General features: G+C 37.9%; 1 protein-coding gene across 1 annotated transcript; it reads left to right on the top strand.

Annotated features, from left to right (window-relative positions):
• The first annotated feature begins 8,541 nt into the window (after nucleotides 1–8,541).
• On the top strand, nucleotides 8,542–16,309 carry LOC109241021 (NADH dehydrogenase [ubiquinone] flavoprotein 1, mitochondrial). The gene is made up of 3 exons (XM_019407729.1): nucleotides 8,542–8,644; nucleotides 12,983–14,455; nucleotides 16,026–16,309. The coding sequence occupies exons 1-2, from the start codon at nucleotides 8,642–8,644 to the stop codon at nucleotides 14,441–14,443; spliced, it is 1,464 nt and encodes a 487-aa protein (XP_019263274.1). The 5' UTR covers nucleotides 8,542–8,641; the 3' UTR covers nucleotides 14,444–14,455; nucleotides 16,026–16,309.
• The last annotated feature ends 1,388 nt before the right edge of the window (nucleotides 16,310–17,697 follow it).

Below are 17,697 nucleotides of genomic sequence, written 5' to 3'. Positions count from 1 at the left end.
CCGTTTGTGTGGTGCAATTGAGATTTGAGCAAAGTGAATGACTCTCGAGAAGGTTCTAATAGATTCAAGATTTATATGTAGTAATTAAGAGTTTTTCAAATTTGTATATGGCTAGAATATGAGATTTACATTGGATGGTGTTGAGACTCGTGGTACTTCTATATCATTGTAGATTCTACATTTCAGTATCAGGAAGGTGAAAGAAATGGCGTTAGATTCACAGAAGGTCTCTTCAGAGTAAGTGTCTCGGTTATGGTACTTTTGAGGTGCTTAAGAAGGAATACAGTCGCTTATGGGCCTTAGGACAGTGTGTTCTTATGCTAGGATCTCTTGTGGTGAGCTTTGGGTAAGGATCGTGGTGTTCTGGCAAGGAGAAGTGTCAACTTGAGGGTAATTCGGAAGGAACTCGGAGAAATAGGACATCTTGGTAGTAGGTTGGATAAGCACGGTAATGGATATGATCAGTTCTTCGGGTACTTATGATGTGGTGAGTCTCTACAGGTGTTTTGCGGGAATACTCTTGGGTTTGGCCACCTGCGTGGCTTGGTTGAGTTAGAGAGATTCAGTTCTGATGGCTTGGTTATGTGTAAATGGGTTTTGAAGAGTTCTCGATGATTTCTACCACGGTTTGAGATGGATATTTCCTACCGGCGTGAGGATCATGTTGCGTATTGTGATTTTCTCCTATATGGGATCAAATGGAAGGTTTATGACTGATCGGGTATATATTCTGCTGGTGACTTAGAGTTGATTATGAGATTCTCGTGCTTTTCATATGATGGAATGATAGATGTGGTGTGTTGTGTGAGATTGAGATTTGCATGTGCAAGGTCACATTTTAGTTTTAAAGGTAAGGTCATGAATTCTTAGACAATATGGACGGTTTCAGATGACTAGATAAATGCTATTAAGAATTGGTATTGCCTGAGAAAGGTGCTTATTTCAGAAGGCGCACTGTGTTTTGACTTACAGATACTTCATTGGTATTGTGATACTTGCCTGGTTGATCGACTACTGATATCCAGATTTTGCTATGTGGCATGGAAGAACTATAGAGGTATTTCTCGTGGGGATGATTATGTATGAGAGATGTGTTAGTCATTCGAGTAGTGACGTTGGGATTAGCAATGGTGATTCATGTGTTCTATGGGTTTGGACTGGGAGTTCTCAGAAGCAGATTGTTTTGGGGTTGCGGACTGTGAAGATGTGGCCAAAGTTAGCTAGATGGTAGTACGTGCTATGGTTATGTCATTGTGGACTTTTGGAGGACCATTTATCCATTTGGGGATGACCAGAGTTGATTTGGGGTATGAGGATATGTATTCTACATCGGGTCAGATTTGTTGACTCAACACCGTTATTGCTGAAAGGTGTGTCATTCGGTTAGAGTTGAGTTTGTTCGTGTTCTAATATGTTCTATGTGTTACTCTTATATACTATGAGAGGTTGTTATTTGTTGGTTATATGCACCCCCGATGCGGTTCTGTTTGTACCTTGTAGCGGAATTCGAGCGAAATGGTTATTAAGGTGTTGAATGGTTGATTGTGCCTTGGTTATGGTCTTTTCCGGCTGTGGTATATTGTACTATTCGCTTCTCCATAGTTATGGTCATGCACTTCGTGTACTTGATGTCGAATTGCGTGTGGTTGTTGATTTTGAACATTGTGACTTGAGGTATTTCATATGGACCGGTGCTCGGAGTGGGTCTTTTGTCGTAGCCGCATTATGCTAGGATATGATCCTTTGTGCTTATTTCGTGTGTTATGTTTCCCCTTGTGGTGGATTGATAGCATTGTGTTTCGTGGTGGTATCTGTTGAGCTGGCGGGATGGTTTCTTCATTTCCATTCTCTTTCCATCATTAGGTATATTTGAGATATTGTTCGTTGGTGCACGGATTGCAGGGTATGTGGCTCTAAGTAGGATTTGTGTGATAGGTCAGTCGAGTAACTTGTACTGAATGAGGTGAGGTTATTGGTCCTGAAATGAGTGTCATCAGATTTGATTAAGGTATGTTTGCAAGAATTGTTTCACTAGTCGGCTCAGATTTTGGCTATGGTTCTTATCGGGCAAAAGAGCTTCACGACTTGTTAATCTGATGGTGGTTATGAGTTTCTGTATGTTTCTTGAATCATTGCCAGTGTACGAAGGTTCAGAACAAGATTTTAGTTGATATGAGGCTTGTTACCGGTGTCGGGTTGGTTATCGAGCAGCTATTGCGGTCGGAAGTTATTGCTATGAATATTTGAGTTATGTGGTATATCATGTGATTATGTCTTGAGATATGGTTATGGATTGATACAACTTGTTCAGAGTTATACGGTGCATAGATGCAAGAATCGGGTCATATAATGAGTTCCGGATGTTGGGGATTTGGGTTATAAGGTTTATGGACTAAGGTTGAAGTAAGGATCCTATGTTAGGTGGTGTTTTCGGGATTATATGGATTGGGGTGACGTGGGATCACCCATGGTTATATGTATGGTGAGCGTATATGGCAATTTGATGGCTGTGGAACGACTCTTGGCACGTTCGAGGACGAACGTATGTTTAAGTGGGGGAGAATGTAACGACCCGACCGGTCGTTTTGAGCTTTAGCATTCCATTCGGTGGTTTGAGACTTTGAGTAGCTTCGTATTATGTATTATGACTTGCGTGTATGGTTGGTTTCGGTTTTTGAGCGGTTCGGGATTGGTTTGGAAGAATGATTCTCGTTTGAGAAGCTTTAAGTTGGAAGAGTTGACCAAGGTTTGACTTTTGGGCAAATAGACTTGGAATCGGTTTTTAATTATTCCAATAATTTTGTATGATGATTTTGTACATGTCCCCAAATTTTGGTTAAATTTTGAGGAATTTTGTATAAGTTCGGGTTGTATAGTGATGGTTTTCGATTTCGACATCGATTTGAGCATAAATGTTACCATATTGAGCAAATTGCCTTTGATTCATGTTTCGACTAAACCATTATATCCGTATGGTAATTTTGGAACCATAGCAACTGAAGGTTTCGACATCGTATGAGGAATTTACGGTCATTTTACTAAGAATTGGGTTGCCAGATTTTTCAAACTAATTACAAAATTGCCACTGAATTTGTATCTAAAAATCTGCACTATTTTCAAATATTGAAACCAACATATATCCTTCATTATAAGGTCAAATGGAGTGATTCAAAATCCCAACTTGACTAGACTTTCATGAGGAATCCATTGTAGGCATCAAAAGCGAGTTTCGGGATCGTTTGGTACAAGAAACGAGGCAGAATAGCTGGTCGTTTTTGGCTATTAATATTGTTGGAGTTGTTCTCATCTTGAAAGTTTGGTATTGGAAGAGTTCAAGGATGTTCTTCAAGTTTATTTCATGGGGTAAGGTCTAAACCATAACCTAAGTATTTTCCTTTGATTCATTCCCTTGGTTTAAGATTTAATCCAAGATTTTAATTGAAAACTCATTTAATTCTTTAAATCTAGACCTAGAGTTATGTCCTAAATTTTAAAAATTTAAAATGAATTAGAGGCATTTATTTCTCGATTTCTTTTGGGGTTTTGTTCTCCTATATTGGAGAACAACATACTCGAATCTGGCGAGTTTTGGAGGAGTATTTCGGGAGATATGAGACTCAACTAGTGTGGGTTGGACTTTTGGGTTATGAACACCCAAGAGCGATGTTTTGGTGAATTGGTTGAGCTATTGGACTCCAATTGAGTCGATCTTCTTTCGTGTGAGCTTGTATTGGTTAGGACTTCACTCGGGTAAGCTTGGATTCGGAATCCAAGGCAGGCCCGACGTTAACTTTTGTTGACTTTTTTGTTGACTCTGAGCTTTTGATTAAAGATTCGACCTTTATCGATTGCGTTTGTTTCCTTCGGCATTAGTTGATGTGCTTGAGTTACTTTTGGCTAGTTTCAAGTCGTTCGGAGGTCCGTACGTGCGGGATGACATTTCTATAGTATTGTTTGGTTTGCTTGGTATTGGATGCGACTTGTTCGAGGTAAGTAACACTTCTAAACTTGGTGTTGAGGGTATGAATCCCTGAACATACGTGTTATGTGTTTGGTGTTGAGGCGACACACATGCTAGGCGACGGGCGTGCACCATCTGGATTATGACTCGGTTGATTCTGTGATACTATGTAGTTACCTAATCTTGTTTCTATCCATAAAATTTCCACATGTTAGAGAAATTGAGCTGTGAATCATGCTAGATATCATGTTTAGGCTATATATTTATATGTTGGGACCCACTGAGGTCATCTCTGCTGTTGAGTTATTTGCTTAAATTGCACTTACATACTCAGTCATATTCATGCATTCGCATATCATATCCAGTCTCTGTTATCCTTTATTGTCACATCATGTTATCATTGTTTGGGCTGATCTGCATGGGATTTGTAAGCCTGAGAGGCTGGAGAGATTGATTACTGAGTTGGAGCCTGAGAGCCGTGTTGTGGGAGATATTATGGATCGGGCTGCACGCCGCAGCAGGCCATATTGGCTATATATATTATTAATATACGGGCCGGGCTTCATACCGCAGCAGGCCTTATAGGCTTTAATAATATTCGTGAGATCAGGCTGCACGTCGTAGCGGGTTTTATTGATTCATGATGGGATCGGGCTGCATGCCGCAGAAATTTCTATTGATCCATAATGGGATCGGGCTGCACGCCGCAGCATGCCATGTTGGCTTATATTAGCGCTTGGGCAGGATCCGCCCTCCGGAGTCTGATATACCAACAGTGAGTGCAAGTGCCGTACAATGCTGGGTGACTGAGTGTGCTGAGTGATTAAACATAATGAGTGGGAGTGCGAGACAATGAGATCGAGTACTCTAAGATGTGAATACATGAGTTCATCACTATGATGCATTGCATTTGACATGCATAGTTGGCATACATGCATAGAGATACATTTCCTCATGCTACACGATTTTGTGACATTCATGATTTCATATGCACATTGAAATGTAGGCATAGAGATGTAATTTTCTCATGCTATATGAGAATGAAATATCTTATCTGTTGTTAAAACTTTTTGGGAAAAATCACAGTTTTTCGATTTACTCATATTTTGGTCATTTCGGTGAAAGATTTGGGTTTTACCGTTATACCTGAAAAGCATGCCTATTTTTTCGTAACTGTGAACGAGCTGAGCATCATATCTTTGAGTTATTACTGTCATGGACGGCTTTCCATCCATGTCCCATGATCCCTTGGATGCGCCCCATGGCATCCTAGCAAGCCTCTTAACGCCTAGCGCCATGGACAACACCGTGGTCTTGACTGCATCAAGTGACAAGCGCGCATGTGCCTCTGGCGCCCCACCCACCGATAGCCCTCGCCAGTGCCCAGCTGCAGGCAGATGTCAATAGCGATGCGCGCGCAGACAACGCCGCGCGCGCAGACCGTGATGCCAAAGACAAGGTTGCTGACAACGGACCTGTTTCTACCTTGTAGAGAACTAAGTCATTTTCATTGTAAATATAGAGTAGTTTTATTTCATGTACTTCCATTATGTTCCTCTAGCTTATTTAGATCAAGTCTTGTAACTTTGGTTTACTTTTTTAAGCACTATTAGGGGGGGGGGGGGATCAATCAATCAAACTTTCTAGCAAGCAAACAATTCTCTATACTGGTGTCTCTCCCCCTCGACACCGTGTTGCTTTTTTGTAATAGCTTTTATTAATGAAATCAAGCTTTCTTTCATTCTCAATTCTCATTTATGTTCTCTTAATTGCTCTTGACATTGGTTTTCCCGTACGACACTGACCATCTCATCTAGCGTACGAAGGGGACCTCAGTTGGCGGATAGTAACTGCACTGACATTGGTTGCTTAGCCTTACGTCGCGCTGCCAAGGAATCTCAGGAAGGCCGCATAACATTACTTGTGATGCTTTTATTATATTATTACAAGTTTTTTTGGCTATTGGTTTTGGACTCTGACAGTTGTCCAAGCTCGTCACTGCTTTCAACCTAATGTTAGGTTTGTTACTTATTGAGTACATGAGGTCGATTGTACTCATACTACACTTCTGCACCTTGCGTGCAGATTTTGGAGCTGATGTTACTACGAGTGGCGGGAGCTGGCATTGAAGATGTACCTGCGTTCCGGTTATAGCTGCCTCTTGTTCTTGGTAGCTTTAGATTTATAAATCTATTTATGTACGTTTCGAACAGATGATGTATTTATTTCATACCAGCTTTGTAAACTGTAAGTCTTAGAAGCTCATGATTTGTATTACCCATCCTTGGGGAATTGTATAATATTCGGTTAATTCATTTATGACTCTTATGATTATCATTATATTGTGGTTTTATTGTTAATTGGCTTATCTAGCGGGTTAGTTTAGGTGTCATCACGACTAGTTGAATTTTGGGTCGTGACATAACAAGTGGTGGTGACAGATAATGATAAAAACTAATGGTGGTGGCGACTGAAAATAGCGGTTGACGATATACGGTGATGGTGGTGATTTTTGGTGATTGATGGTATCGGTATAGTTTGGTTAATTTTCGGTATCAGTATAGTTTGGTTAATTTTTGATTTTTTTTAAAGATCATGTAATAGATACTAGTATAAGTGGAATACAATAACATACGTACTTTTATAGGACTTTGCAGAACTCTTTGGACATTTTTACTACTTAAAGGAAGATGAATTAAAAAAACATGAAAGATGGCCAGAGTATAGACCCATCAACTATTCTATGGCAGCGTAAAGAAACTAAGCAAAGACAAAGAAAATATAAATCACACGAATGAAAAGATATTAACCAAGCTCGGACTCAAGAATAAAGTCTATGGAAGATTAAATATTCAAAAAGATAAAACTAAATTATACAAAAGGAAACATATCCAATACAATAGAGTTTGCTACTGATAATCGCTAGAATACTTTGTCTCTTGCTAGTGAATATGCTAGAAATAATTTAATTTCAATAGGAGTAGGATAATAAGTATGGGAATTAGGATTTTGAGTTTAATTACTCGCCGACTTGTAACCATTTTTATAATTTCAAGGCCCAAGAAAAATTTAATGCTTTATTATTTTTAAACATAATATATAAATATATTTTCTATATGTAAATTTATTCGGAACGGTTTGGTATTTTTTCGGTTTATTTTTACAAAATAAAAAACCTACCCTAATTATCGGTACGGTTATAGATTTGTATAAAAACCTACGATTTTATTCAAAAGCAACTTGAAAATCGATTCGATACGAAATGGTTCGGGCGATTTAGTCGATTTTTAAATATCCATTGACACCCCTAAATAAAATAGCATACATATATAACCTACACTAAAACAATTCACAAACTTAAATTATACATGTCACACAGATAGACTAAATATAAACTGTTATTGAAAAAAATGGAACTATAGAGCTTTTCGACACAAATAACGACGATAGTGAGAAATCGTATCAGAGAAGAGTAGGGTGTCAGTGGATATTTAAAAATCGACTAAACCGACCGAATCGTACTGCACCACATCGATTTTAGGTTTCTTTTAATAAAATCATAAGTTTTATATAAATTTACAACCTTACCGATAATTAGGGTAAGTTTTTTATTTTATGAAAATAAGCCGAAAAAAATACCGAACCGTATCAAATAAATTTACATATGGAAAATATATTTATATATAATATTAAGTTAAAAATAATAAAGTACTAAAATTTTTCTTGGGTCTTGGAATTATGAAAATGGTTACAAGCCAACACGTAATTAAGTTCAAAATCCTAATTCCCAAACCTATTACGCTACTCCTACTGAAATTAAATGATTTTCAGCATATTCACTAGCAAGATACAAAGTATTCTAACGATTATGAGTAGCAAACTACATTGTATTGAATATGTTTCCTTTCGTATGATTTGGATTTATCTTTTTGAATATTTAATCTTCTATAGACTTTATTCTTGACTCCCAACTTGGTTAATATCTTTCTACTTGTGTGATTTACATTTTCTTTGTCTTTGCGTAGTTTCTTTTACGCAACGGTAGAGTAGTTGATGGATCTATACTCTGACCATCTTTCATGTTTTCATAATTCATCACCATTTAAACAGTAAAACTGTCTAGAGAGTTTTGCTAAGTCCTACAAAAGTATGTACATTATTGCACTCTACTTTTACTAGTGACTTTTACATAATATTTAAAAAGATACCGAAATTAACCGAACCACCGATACCGATACCGAAGAGAAACCGACATGATTGAGATTGTTTCAAAAAGTTTAATTTTAACTATACATAATAGAATAATCGAAAAATTAATATAATACAAATTTTATAAAATAACCGCCAAACTGAACCATTGACACCCCTAGAGAAGAGAGCAACTGGCGCAAAACAAGAAGCAGACTTGAAGGTGGAAGGACAAAAGAGTTTGTAAGTCCATTTTAAGAATATAGTGGCTATTTGTGCACAGTAATTAAAATGTGAATACACATTCGTGCGTGAAAATAGGCCACGCCATGAAAATTCTACAAATTAGCGTGGCTCATTGAGGCCCACTATTACATACAAATCAAGCCCACTACGTGGACCATCATGTTGCACAATAGCTTCCTTCTCACTGTAATCTGCTGAAGAATCAGCTGAATTTCACCGATTCATTACATTTCTGCGTCAACATTCATGGTACGTCCCACTCTTCGATCTCTATCTTTCTATTCTTGTTTCCCAACCAAAATCGAAATGAAAATTTATTGTCAACAAATGCCTTAATAATTGGATGCTTTTAAAATAAAAATGGGAATGAACAGAGTGAAATGGGTATAAAGGATTTATGTAACCGTTTCCATCTAGTTTGAAATTAAGGCATAATTGATTGACTGACTGATTCATTGGTTGGTTGATTTGACACAAACACACACACACTCTCTCTCTTGTATATGCTTTGGTGCATTTTTTGATGCCTCCTTGGTTTGTTTGTTTGTTTGTTTGTTTTTGTTCTTTTGGGGGGGGGTGGGGGGGGGTTAATTTTGAGTGCGAATTGATAGTTTTGAAAGACGGAAATAACAGTTTACTGTTTTAACTGATTCGTAATGGCCATTGTATTCCTATAAAGAAGAAATGAGGAGAAACCCTAAATTACATTTGGGTAGCGCATGCCTTATCTTATTTGATGCTTGAATATGTTATCGAAGAAAGCAGTTGCTTCATTGATCTGCTTTCTTTGAAAATAATTTGGGCTTCTTTTTCGAGATTTGAGTATGATATAGCTTATGAAGTTCCTATTTTGAACCTAAAATAATTTGAATTCTTAAATATTGGATAACTAGGAATATATGTAGTCTACTCTGCACTTGAAGGTTGGAATTAAGCCTCTTCAGAGGAAAGCATGACTTTGCGAGGGAAAAGAAAAGATTTTTGGTTTATTACTTTCACGGAAGGCTTATGTATTTGTTTCAGAGAGGTGGACGTAAATCAAATTAGTAACCATGGATCCATCTACTTATGTTGGATTTAAATTAGTACCTAAACTTTGAAAACAATGTAGTGGGAGATGCACCCAAGGGTGTGACCTAGTGGTCAATGAAGTGGGAGGAGAACCATGAGGTGTCAAGTTCAAATCTTAGCGGAGGCAAAAAACACTAGGTGGTTTCTTCCCATTTGTCCAAGCCTTGGTGGCAGAGTTGCCTGATGCCTGTGCTGGTGGGAGGTAGCAGGTACCTGGTGGAATAATCGAGGTGTGCACAAGCTGTTCCAAACATCACTGTCATAAAAAAGATGGAAAAAAGATGTAGTGGGAGATGTCCAGTGCTGTCAAAGGCAAACGGGTTAAAAAGTGCTCCAGGTTTATTGGGGCTTTAAGCCCAAAGCACAATTAAAGTGTATGCTTTATTTAAAAAGGGCGCAACGAAGAAACAAATAAAAATACATATCTAGTGCAAGAACAAATAACAACATCATTCATAATGATTTTCTTAACAATTAATATATCTTTTTGCTAATCATATTTACTGTTTTAGTACCGTTCTATTCATGGGTAATGAGACACACGCCTTAGTGCCTTGCCAATGCTGAAGTGCATCCTAAGTGATGTGAAGCGCCTACACTCAGCTTCTTTGAGCTTGGCTTAAATACACCTCCAATGAGCCTTTGACAACACTGGAGATGCCTCCCCCCCCCCCCAAAACCCACACACACACACACCAAAAAAAAAAAACAAATAGAACAAAGTACACACTCCCTGAAAAGAGAAAGCACCTTTGTTTCTTCCATTATTGCCCATTCCCCTTAGCATCAGGTACTTTTTTTGATAGGTTCCCGTTAGCATCAGGTATCAGCTATCTAGTTTGAATAATTTTGAGGTATTATTCTCCTGATCTTATGTTTGCAATCTATTTACTCCGGTTACCTGAGTTTAGCAAGGTATAGCCCATTCCAAGTCCGGATAAGGAGGAGGTTAGCGAACTTGAAGTATGTTGACAGCCAGTGCGAGAGTAGACTAATTACTGAAGAATAGAAAGGGATAATACGTGGTATTCAGATTGCTGACACCAACTAGTAGGGATAATTGATAACTCTTTAATCTTTGATTTATCTCAAATTATATCAGATTTGAGCTTGCTTGTTGATCCCTCAGTTTGGTTTTGTAATCCCATTTCTCTTACTGCTTAAATTTGATCCAAAGGAAGGTGCACAGTACGTCTTTGGTGCTTTAATGTTCATTGCTAGCTGCTTCCAATGCAATATTTGTCACTTGGTAAAATTCCCTCACTTGGGTTGTGATCAGAACTGGCAGACATTTAATGCTTGAAGCAGAAATGTCTGCTGCCAGTGGAGTGGCAGGTCACAGTTTCGCTTGAGCTTGTCAATAGCTAGACCTCTTTTTCTGTGTTGCCTGATCAATCATAGCCCTAAGGTTGTTGAAGTAAATTCTGATTGAACAACAATGCGATGCATCCAATTTAGAAAGATTGGCCCCAGAACTCGTTGCACCTGACAATTTTCTTCAGTAGATACATGCAGTCACCTTTGTGAAAATATGTCGACCTAGATTTTGAGTTCCTATGTTCTAGCATTAGAGGTTTATCTTGATGCTAATAGCTGTCTTTTGGCAAACTTTTGTTTCTGTTTTTTATAATGTAAAAGATTTTATTCATAATCAGTGTCAAGAACTTACTGTAATCAGTACAAAAGTCTGTACCAAAAACATAAAAAATCAGTACACAAATCTGGACTTGCTGACTACTACAAAATCGGGAAGTGTAACAAGTCCAAAGTATCAGTGATACTAGTTACAAAAAATTCCTTCAGCCAAAACACTAAATGCTGTATACATCTATATTTTATACAATTAATCTTTTGTTCCTTTCGACCCACACAGTCCACGCAGTACATAAGGGAATAATCTTCCAAGTCTTCTTCTGCCTCTTCTTATTGCTTTGAGCTTGCCAGCTACATAACAGACTTCTAAAATTCTGCGGCATCACCCAGTTGACTCCAAATAGGTTCAAAAAAGAGGGTCCGGATCTGCCAAAATTGATAACAATGCATCAGGAGATGACTCACAGACTCAGTGGAACATTCGCAAAGAAAGCACCTGCTACATAAATTTTATTCCCTTCTCTGTAGCCCCTCCTGTGTAAGACAGGCTTCATGAGCTTACAACCAACCAAAACAGGCATCTTTAGCAGATGCTTTGGTCTTCCAAAGCGTTTTCCATGGACATTCTTCATCATAATCTCCCGATTTTTTTTTAAACAGCAACTTATATCATGAATGAACAGAAAAAATACCATTCCCGCTTCCCAGCCATACCTGATGATCATCAACATGGTCTGTCAAATTCAGAGCCTGCATCTTCTGCAAAGAAACCAATTTTAGCCAATTCCCAATCATTTAGCAGACTTACAAAGTTTTCGATCTAGTAAACTCAGAAACGAATCATATAATCTTATATTTATATACCAGATGGATCAATGAGTTATCATAGTTTTCTAATAATCATGCAAATCAGCAATCAGACAGCCTTATTTGGGACCAATCTAAGTAAAACTAAAAATTTGGTTTTTGAGCAATCCTCCATCATCCCAAAATCTATCCAAAGTCTCACTTTTACCAGTATCATCTCTCACTTTGAGAGGTCCGACCTACACTTTTTATAACCTATAAATTGCAGCCAGCATCTTCAAAGTGTTGTGCCAATTCCAAAGCCATCTAATTCCAATCCAAGCCATAAAGCATTGATATGAACAGTCAGTTGCTTTCATTTCTTCTACTAGTGCTTTGCTGATGAGAGTCCTTGTGATTTTCTATAGTTTCTTTGCTACTGACTTAGTATCTATGAGTGATGCAGTAAGCAAGAAGGTTTTACATAGCCTCCAGCCCTTTGGTTTAGTGGTAAGAACTCAATGCATGATGTGTGGGTTAGGCACACGTCATGGGGTCGAATCCTGCTACCGTAAAAAAGCCTGGTATTTAAGTGGAGAAAGGTAGAGGGGCAGGTCCATTTGTCTATCGAGTTTTGAACCTTCCACCATTGGCCCTCGGGTTGATAAAAAAAGTAAGAAGATGTTGCATATAGACTTCCTGTTGCTCGTTTTTCTTCTTGATGGTATTCACTAGCTAACTAGCTAGAACATATTCGTTGCATCTGTATTTTTCAGAGCTTTCATGAAAATTTTCAGCATCTGTGTTTCACAGAGCTTGATGGAAATTAGGAGTTTGTTAAGGATAGCAGCTTCCTCCATCTTTCTACTACAGAATGAAGGCAACACTTCAAAGGATTGCGACTATCGGTTTCAGTCCTTACATATGGATGACTGAACTAAAAAAGCTTGTGAAGGAGATGACCCCAAACAATAATATAATTTTAATTATCAAATTGTTGAACAATATGGTAGTAGCAGGAAGAGAATGATGTACTGTTGCTTCTGTTTTTTAATCATTGATCTTGCTTTTTATGCTTGCTCAATCTCGTCTGTTATGAGGGTAAATTTACCGATGTGTGTCATGTTCTTCTCACAGGCACCTATAAAGGGACTTCTTTCTCTGCAAAGGACTGCATTAGTACAACGTTCTAGTGAAAGATGGGGTCTATATGGTAGGTTATTTAGCACTCAGGCTGCATCAACTGCTAGCACCCCCCAACCTACTCCACCACCTCCACCTCCCGAGAAGACTCACTTTGGTGGCCTTAAAGATGAGGATCGTATTTTCACAAATCTCTACGGATTGCATGACCCTTACCTCAAAGGGGCCATGAAGAGAGGTGATTGGTACAGAACAAAAGACCTTGTCCTCAAGGGTTCTGACTGGATCGTGAATGAAATGAAGAAATCTGGTCTTCGAGGACGTGGTGGTGCTGGTTTTCCATCTGGTCTCAAATGGTCCTTCATGCCAAAGACAACGGATGGCCGTCCTTCATACCTTGTTGTCAATGCTGATGAAAGTGAACCCGGAACCTGTAAAGACAGGGAAATCATGCGGCACGACCCACACAAGTTGTTGGAAGGCTGTCTGATTGCTGGAGTGGGGATGAGGGCTAGAGCTGCTTATATTTATATCAGGGGAGAGTATGTGAACGAAAGGAAGAGCCTTGAGAAGGCTAGGAAAGAAGCCTATGAAGCTGGATTGTTGGGGAAAAATGCTTGTGGAACTGGTTATGATTTTGACGTATATATTCATTTCGGTGCCGGAGCCTATATTTGTGGTGAAGAGACAGCTCTTCTGGAGAGCCTCGAGGGGAAACAAGGCAAACCAAGACTGAAGCCTCCATTTCCAGCTAATGCAGGACTTTATGGTTGTCCAACAACTGTCACAAATGTTGAAACAGTTGCTGTTTCACCAACCATCTTAAGGCGTGGGCCAGAGTGGTTTGCTAGTTTTGGCCGGAAGAATAATGCTGGGACAAAGCTATTTTGCATCTCAGGCCATGTAAACAAGCCATGCACAGTGGAAGAGGAAATGAGTATTCCATTGAAGGAGCTGATAGAAAGGCACTGTGGTGGTGTTCGTGGAGGATGGGACAATTTACTTGCTGTTATACCAGGAGGTTCATCTGTTCCATTGATTCCCAAGAACATATGTGAGGATGTACTAATGGATTTTGATGCACTCAAAGCTGTGCAGTCAGGGTTGGGGACTGCTGCTGTAATTGTCATGGACAAGTCAACTGATATTGTAGATGCAATTGCAAGGCTCTCATACTTCTATAAGCACGAGAGCTGTGGTCAATGTACACCATGTAGGGAAGGCACAGGGTGGCTTTGGATGATCATGGAAAGAATGAAGGTTGGCAATGCAAAATTAGAAGAGATTGACATGCTCCAAGAGGTGACGAAACAGATTGAAGGGCATACCATTTGTGCATTGGGTGATGCTGCTGCTTGGCCAGTGCAGGGTCTCATTAGGCACTTTAGACCAGAGCTAGAAAGGAGGATCAGGGAGCACGCAGACAGGGAGCTACAGCAGGCTGCTGCTGCTTGATTGTTGTGAAAGGTTTGTTCTTAAACCTTTCTATTACATTTACACTATAATAGTGATAGTAACCATGGATCCTCCACCGGATAAAACATCCGTCTAAAAAGTTGTCGTACATTATTCATAATCTACTTTTGCTTTATATCTTGGTCCTTTTTTTTTTTCGGGGGGGGGGGGGTAGGAGAGGAGGTGGTTATTGGGCCTTTTTTATGCTCTTAATGTTTGGATTGTTAACGAAAACTCTCAGGAAATTTATCTCATTTCTCCTCTTGTGGTATTACTGACCTCTCCTCAGTGTTATTAAAAGTGCTCGCTTTAAGCGCTGAAGCGACGGAGGCGCTGTTCTATCGCTTTTCTGCTATAAAAGCGACTCACATAAAAAAAGCGCACGCTTTAACCGCTTAAGCGAGAAGCGCCGCGATGGAAAAAGCGCAAAAAAGCGTGCTTAAGCGACGTTAAGGCATCTGCTATTCTTCTTCTTCTTCTGTTCGACTCCTTTTTTCTCTTTTTCTTTCTATTTTTTTCACTTTCTATTGCTCTGTTCTAGACATCTAATTTATGCTCTGTTCTTCTGCCCTATTTTCTCTTCTTCTTTCTATTTTTTTCACTTTTTATTGCTTTGTTTTTGTGCCCTAAAACTATGCTCTGTTTTCTGGTTTATTGCTCTGTTTTTGTGCCCTAAAACTATGCTCTGTTTTCTGGTTTATGCTCTGTTTTTCTGGTTTTCTGTTTTTCTGTTTTCTGTTCTGTTTTTCTGCTAGTGCTCACTGTTCTGGTTCGTCAAAATTAACTGCTAGTGCTTAATATGTTATTTTTAATGAGTTCTTAGCCATTTATCTATGCCTATTTTATTTTTTTATATTTATGTGTTAAATTGCGCTTCACATGAAAAAAGCGTTCGCTTCGCTTCGCGCTTCGCGCCTTTCCAAAACACTGCCTCTCCTTGACCAATGCAAGTCATCAATTATATTGTCATGAAAAAGCATAATATCTGTTTACCCGACCCATAGAAAGCAACACTTCTTTCTCTCAATACAAGAGAAACAAAGGCACCCAGAAAAAGGACCAAAAAAGTTGCAGATTTCAAATGCTTTCTTGTCATATCGCTGCAAAGTTTAGTGGATTTTACATGACAACCCTGTGCACGGCGATGAGGTATTCTTTATTACTGAAACTGAGGGACACATCTCCCAAAAAATATAGAAATAAAAAGAAAGCCTGAAGGATGTGGGTGTACTATCCAGCTGATTGGATATAGCAAAATGATCTAATCAGAAATGCTATCTTCATTTTCTGCAAGTTCCGTCTTTATGTGTTAGGAATATCTCTTGTCAATATTCATCCTTTGCATGGCTACAGAGTCATTGTTACCAGCTCTTAGTCTTTTGCAATTTTGAGCACTGACATGAAATTTGACCCTCCAATCGTTACATCATTTTAATTAATTGTTTCCCCTACCACACCTCTGCCTTCCCCCTTGCGACATGTCTCTGCCAAACGATGATTTCGATGCAGCAGCTTGGGCAGTAATTAGTTACATGTACTTGTCATAGCTATTTCATAATTGTTTTGTCTCTTCTTTTTCCAGATGTTTGATACTACCATGGAATAAATTTGAGAAGTACCAGAAGTATGAAAGTAAGAAGGGAAAGCAGGATCCAAAGCTTCCCTATCGAGCCGCCTTTTTTATTGTGAAGTAGTGTAAACTATTTTTAACTGTTGGTACAACGGGTACTTTATGTTTCAGAGCTGGTACATCTAATGTCTTATGTTTGAAAGATACATTATCATTCCCATGGCTTTGATAGTTGAAAGATGCATAGTTTTTTTGTCATGTTGTGTTAAATAAAAGCTATACTTTGGCGATCCCAATATTCTCCATTATCTGCTTAAATCATACTCCTACTTATGTCCATTCTGCTCTATTTGGATTCTCTCATTCGAGACTGAATTTTTGACTTTTGAAGTAAACTATGGGTAGGTCTTCGAATTATCAGAAGAGTGAGTCAAAACATTGTCAATTCCTAGATTCCTTTCCCGTTATATCAATTTCAACTAGTTCTGACTTGCAATGTTCTTCCCAGTTAGTCTAATTACTGATGGTTTGAGTATGAAAAACTTTTCTAAGTTGTATGGTTTTTTTATTCAGAAAAGGGCAAAAATTGCACCTATTATTTCGGATCTATATATATATCCTTGAAATATTGATCGACTTTTATAACCTTAAATATTTATATAATTTGAGGATACAATTGTCAATCACCTAAGGCTGTAATTCTTTTCCCATTTAAACTACAACAAGCCTACAAAGTTGATTGGGTCAAACCAACTTGGAATTTGTAACTAAATATATCGATCACTTAATTAATTTGATTAAGTGTTTCAACGTGGATATTGAGCACAATTATGGAAGAAAAATAAATATCGAACATAAATTGAGAAATCATTATTGTGACCACTTTGAGAATATTCTGCTCAAGAATATTCTAGACTGCTGCTGCTACTCTTTTTTTTTTTTTTTAATTGTTACTAAATTTTGTACATAGTGATTAACAATTTAGAATATCTATACAACTGAAGTTTTATACTTTTCGATACGCACTTGGAAATATTTCACACAAGATATTTCAAACCAATTTATCTCTTCACTTGAATTTTCTTTAATGTCATGGGAATTTAACTACATAATTGAAATTTTTTAGTTTTGCTCTATTTATAAATATAATTTTCAAATGAAGGAGATTTACTTGAATCCCTATTTTTTAACCTTGCTCTATCACTAAAGATATTCGTGCGTCGTAAGAATATAGAGACTAATCTATATCTATCTATTTTTTTATATATTATTATAAAAGCATGAATGTTCAACACTAAAAATATCTTTGACATGTTGATAAACTTTTATGCCCTCAATTAATTTTTTAAAGAAGCAATATAATATTAGATAAAATTGTAGTATTGAGTATAATTCTTTTTGGATTCTACATCATCACTCCCAACAAGCATGCTATAGAGGATAGAATTTCTAATTCTTCTTGGACATCAACAACTCAACGCCAACTTTCCTTGTACAAGATAGATCCTAGTTCTTTTAATATAAAGATTTCAAGTTTAGGATACAAGTAAAGGAGTATCTCTACCATATTATAAGTCCTATTCGCTAAAGACTCCAACAATTCGTCCTTTTTGAAAACAAATATAAAAGTTTTACTACTAATATTTTTCAAGTCTTTCTCAAGTTTGATGAGCAAGAATCTAAC

This window comes from Nicotiana attenuata, unplaced genomic scaffold, assembly GCF_001879085.1.
Source record: "Nicotiana attenuata strain UT unplaced genomic scaffold, NIATTr2, whole genome shotgun sequence".
In the NCBI taxonomy this organism is placed as follows: Eukaryota; Viridiplantae; Streptophyta; class Magnoliopsida; order Solanales; family Solanaceae; genus Nicotiana; species Nicotiana attenuata.
The sequence above is the reverse complement of the archived record's forward strand: the minus strand, read 5'-3'. Positions and strand labels throughout refer to the sequence as shown.